Source organism: Hylaeus anthracinus, unplaced genomic scaffold, assembly GCF_026225885.1.
Source record: "Hylaeus anthracinus isolate JK02 unplaced genomic scaffold, UHH_iyHylAnth1.0_haploid 11994, whole genome shotgun sequence".
NCBI classification, from domain to species: Eukaryota; Metazoa; Arthropoda; class Insecta; order Hymenoptera; family Colletidae; genus Hylaeus; species Hylaeus anthracinus.
The window spans coordinates 951,588-966,674 of NW_026534341.1; the positions used below are offsets into that span (position 1 = coordinate 951,588).

A 15,087-nucleotide genomic window follows, 5' to 3' on the forward strand; every position below is an offset into this window, starting at 1 on the left:
TGCTAATTCGCGTTTACAATGCGTTCGCCGTTCCACTAAGAAGCCGGGACAATTCTCGAGATATGTCTCTCTGTGTGTTTGTTTTCTGTGCGCTAGCATGCGCGGGTGTGTATGCGTGTGTGTGTGTGTGTCTTTTGTGTTTGTTATGCGTGTGTCGAGAATAACGTGTACGATAAGTATACTCTTTTATCGCTTATCTTGATATTCTACGCTTCGAAGTGCTAGATCCTATCCTTTCTCGCCAATTACACACTTTTCACCCTTTTTCTTCTACCTTTGTTCCTCTTTCAAGCAGACAAGAAGCCGTACGCGACGTTTGTAACTGAAACCTACTATTTATATGTGTACGGATGAGTGTATATATATATTTATTCATTTATTTACTTATTTATTTATTTATTTATTTATATATTAGTCTTTTGAAATGTTTTCCTCGTGCGTGCAAAAAATAAATCTCTCGACGCGATCGCTGCGTCGGGAGTGAATTTCTTTTATTTTCAACCCGTTTGTTCTCGTTAGTAGTGTCTTTTTTGTTCTTTCTCACCGTTACGCGTTTTACGAAAGTTACGATAACGTTATCTCATTTACGGATGTAGTAGCTGTAAACAAGAACTGGCTACGGCTTCGTCGTAACGCGTTTCGGTACGAGAGTCACCGAGAACAAGGTGGTAAATTTGATGATTCGCGACTCGAAAATTCGTTCGTTCCCCGAAGGTTCGACGTTTCGATTTCAACGAGGACCGCTTCGAAATAAAATTGAAATTCTCTGTCACGTAAACCTAATCACGCAGGATGAGAATGGAAAATATTGGTGGCCGAGTATCGAGAACTGCGCGCATTCTTTTAGCACTAAATACGCTAGAAAGTTCTATTTTTATTGCAAGGAGGGTGTAAAAATAGCGTCGCTGTAAACGTTAATCGCAGACGATACTTTGCTCGAGTTTCCATTCTCACTCCACGGTCGGGAAGCTGCGTTTATCAAAAATTCATGTTTCGTACGATTTAGTGGAACGTTGCTCGCGTTACTTGGCGGCCAACTGCTCGATTAAGGCGGATCGGAATCGAGTATGGCGTGTTCTCGCGTATATAAGGCATATCCGGCTCTTCGCTGTACGTAATAAAACATCGATTTTCCGACGTAAACGGAGAAAGGATTTTGTTTTTGCGTAATATAGGAGAACGTGCGTCGGAAACGTATGAGGGGAGAATAGGAGAGATCGTATACTGTATTATACATATATGTACGTTTATTATGCAACGTAACAGAAACTTTTTGCGATAAGCGTTTCTCGGGAATACTTTCGAAAGAGGTACACGGGTGAAATTTCTCTAATTCGGCGTATTCGATTCGTCCCATTTATTATTTATTTTCATTTTCTTTCGGTAATCGAGTTTTCCATCGATCGACGTTCGGATAATCGACGTTTTACGACGCATTTTCGATTTCTGAAGCGACGAGAAAATCGAGAAGACAGTTCGAGCCAATGAAACAGAATCGTTCGCGATGGAATCGATAGTTTTGAAACTTAACGCATATGCAACAAAGTCGTCTAAAGAATCGCGTAACGATGCAATTAATCCATACCTATAACAAACAGAACCCCCCTCGACGAAAAGCGGGAACAATTCTAAAGCTTTAATTTCCGGAGAGGTTAATTGATTAGAAAACTGGCGTCGGCGAGTTTCAACGTAAAATTTCGCGCGCTCATTCAACGAAAACCGAGAGAATTTCGTGAAAATCGTCGCGTTTGGTCGATAAGAACAATTACACTCGGTTTCAAAATTTTCAACGCCTGGTATAATCGATCTTATCCACCAACGAACGTTCATTACCTGTTCGTGGGATGTGTTTAAGACGCGAATAGAAAAATACGCAAACGTTGATCTCCATTTAACTTCTCCGGCCTCAACTGTCCTTTCGTCGTTTACATACTACGAGAACGAAATCGTTAATTGGTGGTACACAACAGGATAATACGTACCAAGTAAAACACTCTTACAACGACACGATCCGGTGTACACTGATATCAACGTCACTATTGCACTTCACATTCGCGTCAAGTTCGATTTCGCGAATCGAACGCGATTATCACTGGAAAACGAGACGCGAAAGGCGAACGATCCACGTTCCGGCACACGTTTATCTTGGTCGTCGTCGGTTTCTAGTCGAATATTTTGTGCACACGAGATGCGGCCGGAAATCGGAACCGAGATCTCTCCACGGTTCCCGAAAGCTATCTTCGCGAACGTTTCCCGCCGATTTTCTCACTCTTGCATCGCTAGAGACGAACCTCGACCCAAGCTCGTTCCACCTCGTCGTTCGTCTTCTCCGTTTCAAACTTAACCTTTCACTCCGCCGATCGTACAACTTGCTTCGCGTTCGGTTTCGGTTTCGACGGCGAAACGACTATGTCGATCGATCGATTCGCCGCGAAAGTTTGCTCGCTCTCGGCCGAAGCATCGTTTCAGGATTCTCCACGTTTCTTCGGCGTCGATCGTCACTGGATCGCGTTCGCCGCGTCAAATTCTAGATTCACCAGAATCTCTGGGCGCTGTCCCACAGGTTCTTCAGGCTGGATCGAAACTCGAAACGAAAGTTCTGGTAGTATCACGCTATGTTGTTGCCGCTCATCGTGGTCACGCATTTCTTCTCCGGAGTGTTTTGGCTCTCCGAGTTGCTGCGCACCGCCTTCGTCGGGCTTCCCGGTGTTGGCGTCACGTCACCTGGTAACGGGTTATTATTGTTCGTCGACGTGGAACTTCGACGGCCGTTCTCGCGTGTCGGCGACTTCACGTCGAATACGGACGTGTCGGACTCCATGTCGGAGTCGATCTGGAAACAGTACAAACAAACGTGAAACGTCGCGTAATTACCGAGACACAGGTATTGTAAGGTAACAGGAGAGTTTTCTAACTGTGTCGGTGATGGTTGCGGTGGCGGTGTTGCTCGAAAAAGCTGACTAAAGCTTTCTGTTTCTGGCAAGCCGCGACGAGGCGGATATCGTCAAAGTAAATTATATATAAATATCGAGAAATAATATAATCGGAATGATATGACCACGTGGTTGGTTATTAGGACGGTCATAAGGGGTGGTCGAACGTTGCGTAACTTCTTTCACCCTTTCGCGTAGGTACTTGGTTTCGAAAGAGATGGACGTTTCGAATAGAATAAAACAAGTATCGCAACGATACGATAACTAGGAGGAGGAAGATGATGCGCTACCTTGTTGAAACAGACTACCTGTCTGGTAGCTGGATGCGGGCTGACGAACAGTCGTTCGCTGGTGTCGCTGCCGCAACTGGAACTTTCGCTCATTTCCGTAGCAAACTTTCTCGAGGCTCGTGGACTCGGCGGTGCCGGTCTGCTCTGTCCTCCTAAGCTCAATCCTACGTTTCGCGAGCAGACCTGCGACTGAATGTGCTCGCAAACCCTCCTAAATCTTCGAATATTACCTGTGAAAAGTAAAACCAAGGTCAAGTATTCGACGAGGTTAATCAAAGGTTGTTCGGACGCACGACAGTGCGCGAAAGGAAAGCACGATAATTCTTCGAGTTGAAATTATACGCGCGCACACAAGTAGGAAAGACGTAAGGTTCCACTTGCCAAGGTAGCATCGATCTAGTTGCGCTTGGACGACTGCCAAATGCTAAACGCCACCACCTTGCGATCTACCGTTCTCCGTGGCTTGGTTTCGTGGGGGCTTTGTACCCTCTGCTCTTTATCTCTCGTTGTTTCGTCGAGCGAAAGCTCGACGATGCGCTGCGCGACGCTCGCGATTACGTTTCCGTCGACTCGCGAGGCACGATCGAAGTTTGAAAAACGTCGAGATCGAGTACGTTTCCTTCAGCAGACGGAATCGTTACGGTAGAATCGGGAACTTTTACTTACCGCTTAGCAGGGTAAAGGTAATGGCGAATAACGGTTCGCTCGGTTGTTTCGAAATGGCGCTGATTTCCACTTGAAAACGCACTTGTCTTTGGAACATCGCGGGTCCCGTGCTTCCTCGTTTGTATTCCACTTTGAAGGACATCGGCGAGATGACGCTGTGAGACAACTCCGCTATCTGTCGAGTGAAACTTGCTTTATTCGCGGAAAGTCGCGCGAAACGCCGCGATCGTTCGACACTCACCGATAAGAAAGCGTGAATCAAGTCGGCTTTGACGCTGGCCAATACCTTCCCCTTAACGAGAACGGTGAACGTTTCGTCTTTCTCCGTAGTCATCAGGCTGCCGAACCACGATTTCTTCGTAAGTTCCGGAGATGAATCCGGCGTGAGGTGTACCTGTGAACCGGAAACGGTGTTTCTAACGTTAGTTCGAAATGTATAGCGCGGAAAGGTTTCCACGTGGCTACTCGTTGCAGCGTTCCAACAGATTTAAACGTTAGCAGCGGTAGCGTTCGTATTCTCATTTTTTACGCTATTCTCTCTTTCCTGGGCTAATGCGAAATTCGCGCGTTTAACGGATACGTTCTGATCTTGCTTGCGAACACGTACCTCCTCGGTACTTGTGAGCAGTTTGCGGCGATGAAATCGAGGGCTACCCAGGAACGAATTCTTGATGGTGGTTAGCCTCGATCTCCAGTGATGGGCGCCGGAACCAGCTCCCGTGTGCGGTGATCCTGGCGGTGTAACACCGACCGCGACTACTGCGAAATTAATTGTCTCTGAATCGAGCCACGACCAGAATTCCGTTCCGTTCCGTATAGTTGCTATTGCGCGTACGTCTCTCGTAAACCGACGAAAATTTCTTACGTCGCCGATATCGTTAACGAATTTATCGTCGCTGTATCACGAATCGGTTGTTGTTTTTAACCGCCCTGTCTTTTGCGCCTAGCGAGACGAGAGTCGAGAAGTGTTTGAACGCGTCGCACTGTCCCGAACAAAGAGACATTTTTCCCCGTGTTTTTCAACGCTGTGTTCGTTTTTGAAATTCCTCGACTGAAAGATGAGAAAGAAAGCACAAAAAAAAAGTGGTAAAAAGAAAGAAGCGAGCGTTGCACGCAAAGACCTCCGAGGGCGGATGCACGCGCATTCAGCCGTATTAGTCTCGTCTCTTTAACAATGATTCGTGCGCGGGGATGTGCTCGTTACGCGGCGTTCCGCTCCGAGCACGGAGGTCAGTTGCATTTTTTAAAACCGTCCCAGCTGCCGGTAAGCCCTCGCAGCTAAGACAAAATGCCTACTCAGACATCGACGAGGGTCCCGATGACCGAAGCCTTTGTCTCGTCTCTACAAACGTTTTCAACGTTCGCAACGTTGCTCGAGAAATTGTCTCCGGAAAGTCGTAACGCGACTCGTTCGCGACGTTTAACCCCGTTTCGGAATTATGCTAGTCGACGTAAACTTTTGCGTCGTTGCGGGGCGAATCGAAGATACCGTCGCGGAATGTTGCTCGGAATGTTGCCGTTACGTAATCGTATCATCGGTCCGCAGGAATTTCAATATCGCGTTCGTATTTCCGTTATCGAGGTTATCGTATTCTCCCACGGGCGCACTTTGTACCCGATTTAACTCACCCTGTTGGACATCGTTTATTTCTATTCCCACGTTGGGCAATGTCGGAACCGGAGCTGCAACAGCCGGACTGGTCGTGTTTCCGTTGCCCGCAGTGGTCGTGATAGCCGACAGTCTGTGAGGGCTTCCCGTCTGACTTACGATCAGATGCGAGCTCGGAGGAGTCCTGTGAGGACTCAGGAGTCCTGCCACGGCGTTCGAGCCGTGCAACGGCGAACTGCCCGGCGTTGACGCGTGCGAATGGGACGCGTGCGTGTGGCATCCTGTGCTCGGCGATCGACGAGCGTGGTGTCTCGCGCTACGACCCAACATTTTCACCATTTTCACCATTTTAATAAATAGGATCGATGACACAGAGTCGAGCTCGATCGATCGGTTCGTCGGATCAGGAAAGAGAGGTTCGTCGCGGTTCGACGTAAGACAATTTTAATCGAGCGTATCATCGTCCGCGTACAACTCGCACGTGCCAAAGATTAGGGACGACCGAGAAAAAGAGTAGGAGAAGCACGTGCGATATCGTGCACGCGACACGGTCACGCGATTCGAAGCTTCGACGAAGAGCTTACCGTTAAATTGCGAGACGATTCCGATTCAGCGGGTCGCTTAAGAGAGCAGCGGTTGTCTTTAACGATAGGAACGAGATATCGAATCGATGGCATCGATGTCAACTCGTCGTTTGAAAAAAAATTGTTGGTTTCGTACTCACCTCGACTGTCTTCTAGGAGTCAAAGGTGAGCCGTGGCTAATTTCGCCGAGATTGAGGGCCGTGCTGCCGTTGACTCGGCACGTGTCGACTCGTTTCCTAGGAGGATCCGCTTCCAATTGTCCCGTAGATCCCCTGACGCCTCCTCTCATTACCTCCAGCTCGTCCTCGCACGCCGGTCTTCTTCGTTTCCTCTCGAGCAACAGAAAGTAAATCACCTTCTCCGTGTTGTGGCTGCATCGGGAAAACCAAGGTGTACGTAAAGGAAAAGTACATCGACGAGAAACGAATACTTTTGGATACTTTGTTAATCCTCGGAATCCTTTGTTGATCTTACTTTGGGCTGAGCAGTTCTTGGATAAGTTTGTCCCGCTCTTTGAAGCAGCCTAGGCTAGCGATCGCCTGCAACACGTCCGGATCGATTGCGTCCACGGACGGAATAACGTGGGTCTGCACAACGTCCATCATCGACAGTTCTAACTCTAACTCGCCCTTGCCCGCCGCTGTCACCCACACGTGCCTGTTTATCTCCGCCAGCTGGGGGAAATCGGTAATCGAGATTTATCGGCAGCCGGTCTCGGTGCGCGCAACGCGACCGCGCCGTTTCTCGCCTTACCGTTAATCTCTTATCCGGATCGACCTCGATCATTCCCTTGAGCAGATTCTGACACTCGGGCGGCACAAAGTGCGGAATGTAGAACACACCGCGCTTCACTTTCTCCAGCAGCTTTCTCAAATTGTCGTCGTCGAAGGGCAACGCGCCTACCAGAAGCGCGTAAAGTATCACCCCGCACGACCATACGTCCGCCTTCCTGCCGTCGTATTTCTCACCCTGCGAACGCGCAATCGTTCCGTATTTTTCTCCCCTTCACCCCTTTAATTAAATTCTCGAACGAGGGTTTGGCTAACGGCGAAGCACGAATATCGGTTTCGCTCGTTTCCTTTGCGACGCGCGCGCGAAAGAAAGCGCGAATTTGAAAACGCTACGATTACTTTCGCTCGTCGAGATTGCCAAAGGTGAAAAATTAAACATCGTTTCTTACTCGAATAACTTCGGGGCAGGCGTAATGAGGAGATCCGCAGCTGGTCTCCAACATGGAACCCGCGGGTTGCAACGACGCCATTCCGAAATCCGCGATCTTAATGTTGTTCTTCTCGTCTAGCAGCAAGTTTTCAGGCTTCAAATCTCTATGACTGGAATGCAGAAAACGCAATACGATTATGCACCGCGAGGACCGTTTCGGCCGCGACGAACGACTAGCCTAGTCGCGGAACGAAGGGTGAACTAATTTCGATGTCTGATCGATCGAAGCCGATGTTTCGCGGTGTCCCTCCCGTGAAATTAGCTCCGTATATCTGTATTTATTCGATTGGGGTAGGTTTTCCCTGATGGCCAACTAAGCGCCCGACAACAACCCCTCGTTTACATGCATCTCTCTCTCTCTCTCTCTCTCTCTCTCTCTCTCTCTCTCTCTCTATCTCTAATTTACAACAGGCTACTCACCATATACTATGACTATGGCAAAAATCTAACGCGGAAATTATTTGTCGAAAAAATCTTCTCGCTTCCTTTGGCGTTAGTCTACTCTTTTTCACTAAATAGTCGAACAGTTCCCCGCCCGATACGTGTTCCAGAACAAGATATCTGAAAGAAAAAAGTACAATTTCAGTGGTCGTAAACATCCGTGTTCTTCCAACCGTGAATAGGGCCCGCGAGTAAAACGCTTTTGTCTAGCGCGTGGTTTTCGCTGCTCTTTTTCCTTTTATATTTTTAACGGCTCGACAAACGCCACTCTTCGAACCGACGAATTAAACGTTCAGCGACTCGTCAGAGCCGCGAAAAATTTCCGTGTTGCTTTCTTTCTCGGGTACTCACAAATATTTCTTGTTCTCGTATACGTCCGAAAGGCCAAGCACGTGAGGATGATCGATTAATTTCATAATCGCGATCTCTCTCTCTACCTTCATCAGCACGGATTCCGACAGCTTTTCCCTGTTGATGATTTTTATCGCCACCTTCTTGCCCAACACGCAGTGGACCCCAAGTTTCACTAATCCTGAAGCAAACAATCAAACATTTTGTACATTTTTTTTATCTCGTCTTTTCGACTTTCACCGTTCCATCGACGCCACGGAGAAAGTTTCGCTAGCCGACTCGAACTAAAGACGATAGAGGAAATGGACGCGTTACGCGGGATGGGACATACATATTTGACCTATCGAAGATCCTTTTCGAGGTCTGAGTCACTCCTCGGGGACATCGGGATGTGTGTACATATGCAGCTACTTCGACGAGCAAACACACTGGTTTTATCCGAGTGGTATCAAGTTGCTTCCACTTGGCAAATCGCGGAAAGTTTCCAAGTAAGGACTACAGCGTCGCGTGGAGACCTTGTCGATGTAACGCGCGACTACTCGAACCTAATTTTGTCGATTTGCTGCGAGCGAAATCCGCGGAGCTTCCACGCGAGTTACCTAAATATTCCTAGCCGCGATAAACACGGTCCGAACTGGGACGCGCGAGTTCCCCGTAGAAAGCACTGGATTCCAAAATATTCATATTCGCGGCATAATATAGGACTAGGTCGCGTTTGTTGTACCGCGTATGTAACATAGAGTGTCGCGTCGTGTCGTATCGCAATCGTTGCCATCGTAGAACGCGGTTCGTGACCATGATCCGGTAACGCGATAATCGTGGTTAAATGCCAATTTTTTCGTTTACGACCTCCGCGTTTCCGCGTTCTATCTCGTCGACTTTTAACGACGGAGAATGCATTCGAGCGAAAACACGGAATTTCGAGGAGAAAGGAGAAACAGAAAACGCTATGAAATTTTGCCCATCTCTGGTTTTCGGTCGCAACGAAAGGTAAAGAAACGTGGACTGGGAGTTCGCAACGGACCGTGAACTCGGCAGGACAAGCTCGAAACGTTTTGACTCCGGAACCCTCAATTACCGCTGTTTCTCCGTGTATTTACCTACTCGAGATATCAAACGAGCACGCGAACTGGTTTACAGGGCGCATAATTAATTCGCGAGTGCGCTCTCGTTCGTAAAATCACTTTTCGTTCCGGAGATATTTTGATATTAAATACTCGTTAGGAGAGTCGAGTGGCTCGCGTCGAGGGCACGCTCCCGTGCTTAATTTTTGCTTTTCGAAATACTCCGACTCGTGCTCGAACTCGTGGCCGAAAGTGTCTACGAGTGTTGCGCGATTACGCGAAGAAAGGGTTACAGAGAAAACGTGTAATTTCCTTCGTTCGGTTTCGTTGTCGTAAAAACGTTACAATTTGAAAAAAAAAAAAAAAAAAAAAAAGAAGAAAATTGTTCGTCGACGAACAATCGATAAATCGATAGTATGGGAAGCGAGAAACGAATAGACGCGACGCGTTTTCAAAGTTGAGATTTATCGAGCCGTTGCGGGGTGATTCGTAACGGCGCGTCGCGGCGAGGAAAATGATAAAATACGACGAAGCGGATAGGAGGGAACAGCGAAGAAAGCAGAATGTATAGGAGCGACTAAATTGGCTTAAACCGACTCCGAAGACCGGAACGACGCGATGTCTTTATCCGTTTAAAAACGTCCGTTGCCGACTCTTCCTTTCCTTTGTTCTCTAAGTAGATAACCGAACAAAAATAAAAGTGAATGCTAAAAGAATCGGAGCTCGTTGCGCCGGCGATGGCGCAGAAGAATCGAGCGCCCTTCGTCGATTAATTAATCGAATGCCCTTTCCGCGAGGCGGCTTTTACGATTTTCCCGGCGATTACAATTCCTCTTCCAATTTATTGAGCATTTCATAACGCTCCAGACGGTTCTCCTTTGTCCCTGGTATACACACCGTGCGTTCGTTACGACGACGCTCCACCCTGCTAGATCGGAATTTCGCATCGAATTAAACGCGATCAGATTTAGTGAAAATAAACGTACCATCGCGCGAGACCATTTTTTTTTCCGCCTATAATTAACCGCAGACAAAGGCGAACAAAATTTTCATTCGTGTAACGAATTAATGAGAAACAACTTGAGAGTTGTCGTCGATTATTAGAAGCTTTGGACCATCTCGATCGTTGCGAGGAATTTCGACAACGACGGACCGAACGAAAATTTCGCCAAGAGTATCGCGACTGGCCCCGTTGCGCGTTTCCCGTCCGATCGCCGGACAGAAATTGCATCAACGCCACTACGAAACGTTAATTCCCTCGCGGATATCAATTTTTCGCCAGCTTGTATTTCGACCGTTTTGTCACGGAGTCAACCCCAACTTTTGACATATCTCGTCGCCGTTCCATCGCCATTTAGCAGTTCTCGTATCCGTTGCTGTTTCGCGTAAGCGAGCACTCGATGTACCGGAGCGCATGTAGGTAATCATTCCTACTACGATATAGAGCAGAGAAGCCCTGTTTGCGTTTTACGATGAGTCGTTCGCCACGGGCGATCCTACATCTGTCAAGGTGCTCCTTCAAACTAATTCGACGAATCTATGTCAAACCATCGATCATCCTCGCTCGTTACCCCACGGTTCAATTTTTCTTTTCTCTAGCTCGCGAACGACGCTGGGAATACGCGTATCGCCCACGAGGTCGACAAAATACACCCATCCACGATCGGTCCTCCGGTCGTTTCTTCGAATAGCATAACATTTTCGCGCGACATCGTCGAAGTAATACCAAGCCGACGTAATACTCGAGCTTGCTGTTCCGTTCGGTCGATGACCCGCGTCGATATGCAAATGTATTCACCGAAATCCCTTTTTTCGTCGTGAATCGGACCGCAGCGTCAGCGAAATCGAATTATACGTCTGGATATTTCGTGGATTGCACGCTCCATCGAATTCTCGCGCGTTCGACAAACGACGGAATCTGTACGTACATCTGTCGGGAAATCATTTCGAACCGTGGAAAAAATGTATAGCGTAATGGAAATAACGTAGAAGCAAGTTTTCCGCGTTGCATCGGGTGTACTCGCATACTTTGCTTCGATGCGACGAATCGAAAATGAAAATGGACAAGATTTCAAGGATTTTTGGCAACCAAAGTAGGTTGAATAGTCTCCATGGGAACGACTCTGGTTCCTGGCAAAGGGTACAGCCGAAAAAGGGGGTCAAATGTTCGATAAAAATTCGATAGCTCGTCGAAAAAAAATACACACGATACGACCAAGTTACGAGTCATGATTTCTTCTACAAAGATCAAGTATCCGAAAAGCGTTGAATGTTCCAATACAATTTGAGGATATACGAAGAAAATATTTCGGAGACGTCAGCTTATACAACGATATTATCACTGCCGAGAGGTCGATCGTATCGAACTGTCACGCCCTACGAACTACCTTATGCATTCTTCGAACGCTTCGGCAAGAAGAAAAGGTATTATACGAGCGTCTACCGGAACCGACGCGAAAGAAGATAAACGTCGCATAGTTGCTCGTCTAGTTGGTTTACACGTTGGACTTGGTTATCGTGTCGCGAGAGTCGACGATTGTCTCTGGACGCTTTGTTCGAGCGAGTCGAGTTCACGGGAACGGTCGCAGTCTTAAAGCATGGAAAACTATGCAGCGTGCACGCGACTAATGAAAGGCTCATTCTCTACCGGGGAACGTGTTTCTGGTCGCTTTGGGGGCAACGGAAACCGGTGAAGCGGCGAGTCGAAGCGGAGGGCGGTTCGCTCCGTTTCGCGGTTCTTTTCACTCGGCCGGGACACCTTGTTTCGACTCGCGTACAAAAATTATGCATCCTCTTGCGCAGTTCTGCGTCCGCTGTGCTTCGCTTGGCATGCTATCAAAGGATATCTGGACGATTTTTCAGACATATCGAAGATCAAACGATACGTAACGGAGTTTCGTTGCGTGGATCGTGCAGCAGTTGGAACGGAAATAGATTTATCGTCACCGAAAACGATTTAATCGTTGCAAACAGCAAGTGTTGCACGGAATGCGCCACGAGTATGACAACGACGTCGCAACTAACGATAAGTTTAGCATTGGAAATTATTTCTGAAAATGATATCGCGCGTAGAAAGTCGTATCAATCGTAGGACGATTAAAACGTTTCGGCAGACGTTGTAAGCGGTACGAAGGGTGTTCGGGTCCATCGGCGATAGCGAGAGACGACTATATCGTTAAATCGTAAAGAAAAATCTGGAGCACGCACCGGTTTGCCCCTTTCCCAAGGTTTTCTCGAGCCGATAAGGGCCGACATACTGATGGGTCGTCTCCTGGGTGTTGGACCCGACGGGGCTCTCCTTGCCCTGCATCGTCGCCGAGCCACTTTCTTCCTGGTCCGCCAGGTTGCTAGATTATCCTATAAAAACACGCTTCCTTGGCTTCCTTCCGTCTTTCGCCTTCCGCCTTTCGCCCTCCAGCCACCCCCACCCAGCCCGAGGTTCTTGCTCGGTCGTTTCTTTCAGCTATTTCCACGGGTCTCGTATCCGGTCCGTCCGGTTCCTCGGTTTCTCGTTCGGTTCCGTCCGACGCGATCACTTCACCAAAGTGACTCGTTCTCCGTTCGCGACGCGAATCCCGTGCGTTCGCGGCATGACGATCACTCGCGCGATCGCGAGGCGACCGGATCACCGAGTCGTCGAAGGGAAGGAAGATCCTCGTTCCCTTCGACGTGGACGAATACGAATACGGTGTAGGAGTCCACTAGGAAACTCGGCCTTCGCTCGGGTGTCGCACATGCACGCACTGTGTCACTGACACGACCGGTCCTTGATTTTCTGCGGCTGCCTCTTGCGGATCCTTTTCATGGTGGTCGCGCGATGGTCCGCGTTCGCCGCATGGGAGGAGGCGACGAGAAGGAAGCGACGTGATCGCGAGGGAATTGGCCTCGATGGAACAAGGACCGCGAGGAGGAGTCCGGATCTGGAATCGGTTCGATCACGAGGTGACGAGGACGGCAGCGATTCGAGTAGCATGGGGTGGGCTCACGTGAATTTGGCGGGCGCCCAACCACCATCGAATCCGAGGAAAACTAAGCTCCTCGTAGGAGTAGTCGCGTTCGGCGCCATTGCGATTGCGACTCCTCGGGCACCCTCTATTCCGTGACTTCCACTTGGACTTTTCGATCGACGATTCACCACGCTCGGTTCCTGAAACGCTGCAGTATACTCTCCTACCAGTGCACCCTCGCGCGCTCGTTCACCCTCCAGACGCTTCGACACGTCTCTTCGGTACCACTCCAGCGTAGCACCGGTCAATTTTCGATGTTGTTTCGCGGTTTCTTATCGAATCTCGCGCGATTCGATGCCCTTAAAGCGTGTACTCGCGACCTCCAGCTTCCGCTACGGAGGAAAATACGAACCTCGAAGCTCGTCGACTGGCCTTCGCTCCGCTGCTTACCTCCACCCTACGCACTCGCACTCATGCACTACCACCGATATGTCACTACATCAGCCAGAACACCTAGACCGATGTCCCTTGGTTAACCGGAGACTCTCGACAGGGATTCTTTTCGATGGTTCGAATCGAGGACCGTTTCAACGCGGATTCTCCTCTATTTCCTCGATTACGCTGATTTATCCCCCCCGTTTAGTTGGCTCGTTTCGTCAAAGATTCAGCCCTGTCTTTCGCGGATGACGGAGCTGACGACGAACCGCGGCGCTCCCAGTTCGATTACGTGTTACACGAGAGTCTACAGAGGGGGTAGCTTGCGCGCGCACTTCCACACCCGCCACCACCTACAACCTACACCCCTAGCTCGCCCCACTGGCTGAACCGGTGGTAAGTAGCGATCGCTACGAGCCTCGCCGAACCTCCGTTCGGACCAGTCGATCTTTTCGAATCGTTCGAACGCGCACGAAATTCGACAAACCAGCCAACGAACGAATATCGATCGTGCCAAACATACTTTGCCATGGTCGAGAGAAAATTTGTCGATACTGGTTCGAACGAGCCCGAGCAATCGAACCCATCGCTGAAAGCAAGGGAGTCGGAAAAGGGAGACTCGACTCTCTCGGTTTATCGTACGTAGCACGGGGTTAGGTCGGTGTGTTCTCGTCGGTACCAGGATGGCTGCTCGTGGTTCGTGTCTAAGGTGAAAAAGGACCGTGAGCTTTCCGAAAGATTTCCAATCCTTCGCGTCGCGAAGCTGGTTGCCAACGATAGCTCGCGCGCGCGCGAAATAGAGACAGAGAGAGAGATCGACGCGCAAAATCTAGCAGCAAATTATTCCAAACGTTTGTATTCGCCGAGCGTTCATTTTTTTTTCGTTTTTCAAACAATCGGTTCGTAACGCGTAACTATCAACGGTACGTTCGAAAACTTGCACTCGAACGAGCGAATCGATCAGCTCGTATTCGTCGCGGTGCAAAGACCCCGGCTAGATTCATCTAAAAGTTCTGTCAACAGATGCAGGCGCAAAGTAGCGCGCGGGCTGTGAACGCTGCGAGAGGTCGCTTTCGTTGAAACTTTGCCGTAACGAACGAAAGAAGGTTGAAAGGTTCGCTAAACACTCATTTTTACGTGCAAACGCAACCCTTGTCGCACCCGGAAATTACTTCACCTTCGCCTGAAAAGACAGTTGCAGACCTTTAAACTACATTTTCCGCGTGGAGTTCCTGCCACGGCACGCACTCGAGATGCCTTTGCGTTCTCATTTTAAAAACCAAGCTTTTTCGAGTAGGGCTTTCGCGAAGGGTATCCGATCGAACCGAACTCCAACCTTACATCGACCTAATAAATTATTCGCGACGTAATCAGACAAGTTAAGTCAGTCGGTTTGGCCGGTCGGATACTGATTAATCATTCAACGGATTAATTATTGACCGAAGAGACAGACCATCGTCATTCCTGCCCTTCTCTAGTCAAATTCCTAGGTGACGCGGGTTCCTCTGTACTTATCATCTACGGGACTCCCTCTTGATCGTTCGAA

General features: G+C 48.9%; 1 protein-coding gene across 3 annotated transcripts; it reads right to left on the reverse strand.

Annotated features, from left to right (window-relative positions):
• Window positions 1–407: 407 nt before the first annotated feature.
• On the reverse strand, window positions 408–13,808 carry LOC128888785 (serine/threonine-protein kinase BRSK2). Of its 3 annotated transcripts, none has more exons than XM_054145907.1 (13): window positions 12,367–13,808; window positions 8,096–8,276; window positions 7,724–7,864; window positions 7,263–7,413; window positions 6,836–7,051; window positions 6,557–6,756; window positions 6,223–6,453; window positions 5,519–5,814; window positions 4,497–4,645; window positions 4,131–4,283; window positions 3,890–4,064; window positions 3,224–3,453; window positions 408–2,833 (listed from the first exon to the last, which is right to left on the reverse strand). In XM_054145907.1, the coding sequence occupies exons 1-13, from the start codon at window positions 12,467–12,469 to the stop codon at window positions 2,609–2,611; spliced, it is 2,451 nt and encodes an 816-aa protein (XP_054001882.1). In that variant the 5' UTR covers window positions 12,470–13,808; the 3' UTR covers window positions 408–2,608. The 3 variants fall into 3 exon arrangements, with proteins under 3 accessions (XP_054001882.1, XP_054001883.1, XP_054001881.1); XM_054145908.1 differs by having other exon boundaries at window positions 3,242–3,453; window positions 4,497–4,648; window positions 12,367–13,807; XM_054145906.1 differs by having other exon boundaries at window positions 4,497–4,648; window positions 12,367–13,807.
• Window positions 13,809–15,087: the final 1,279 nt, after the last annotated feature.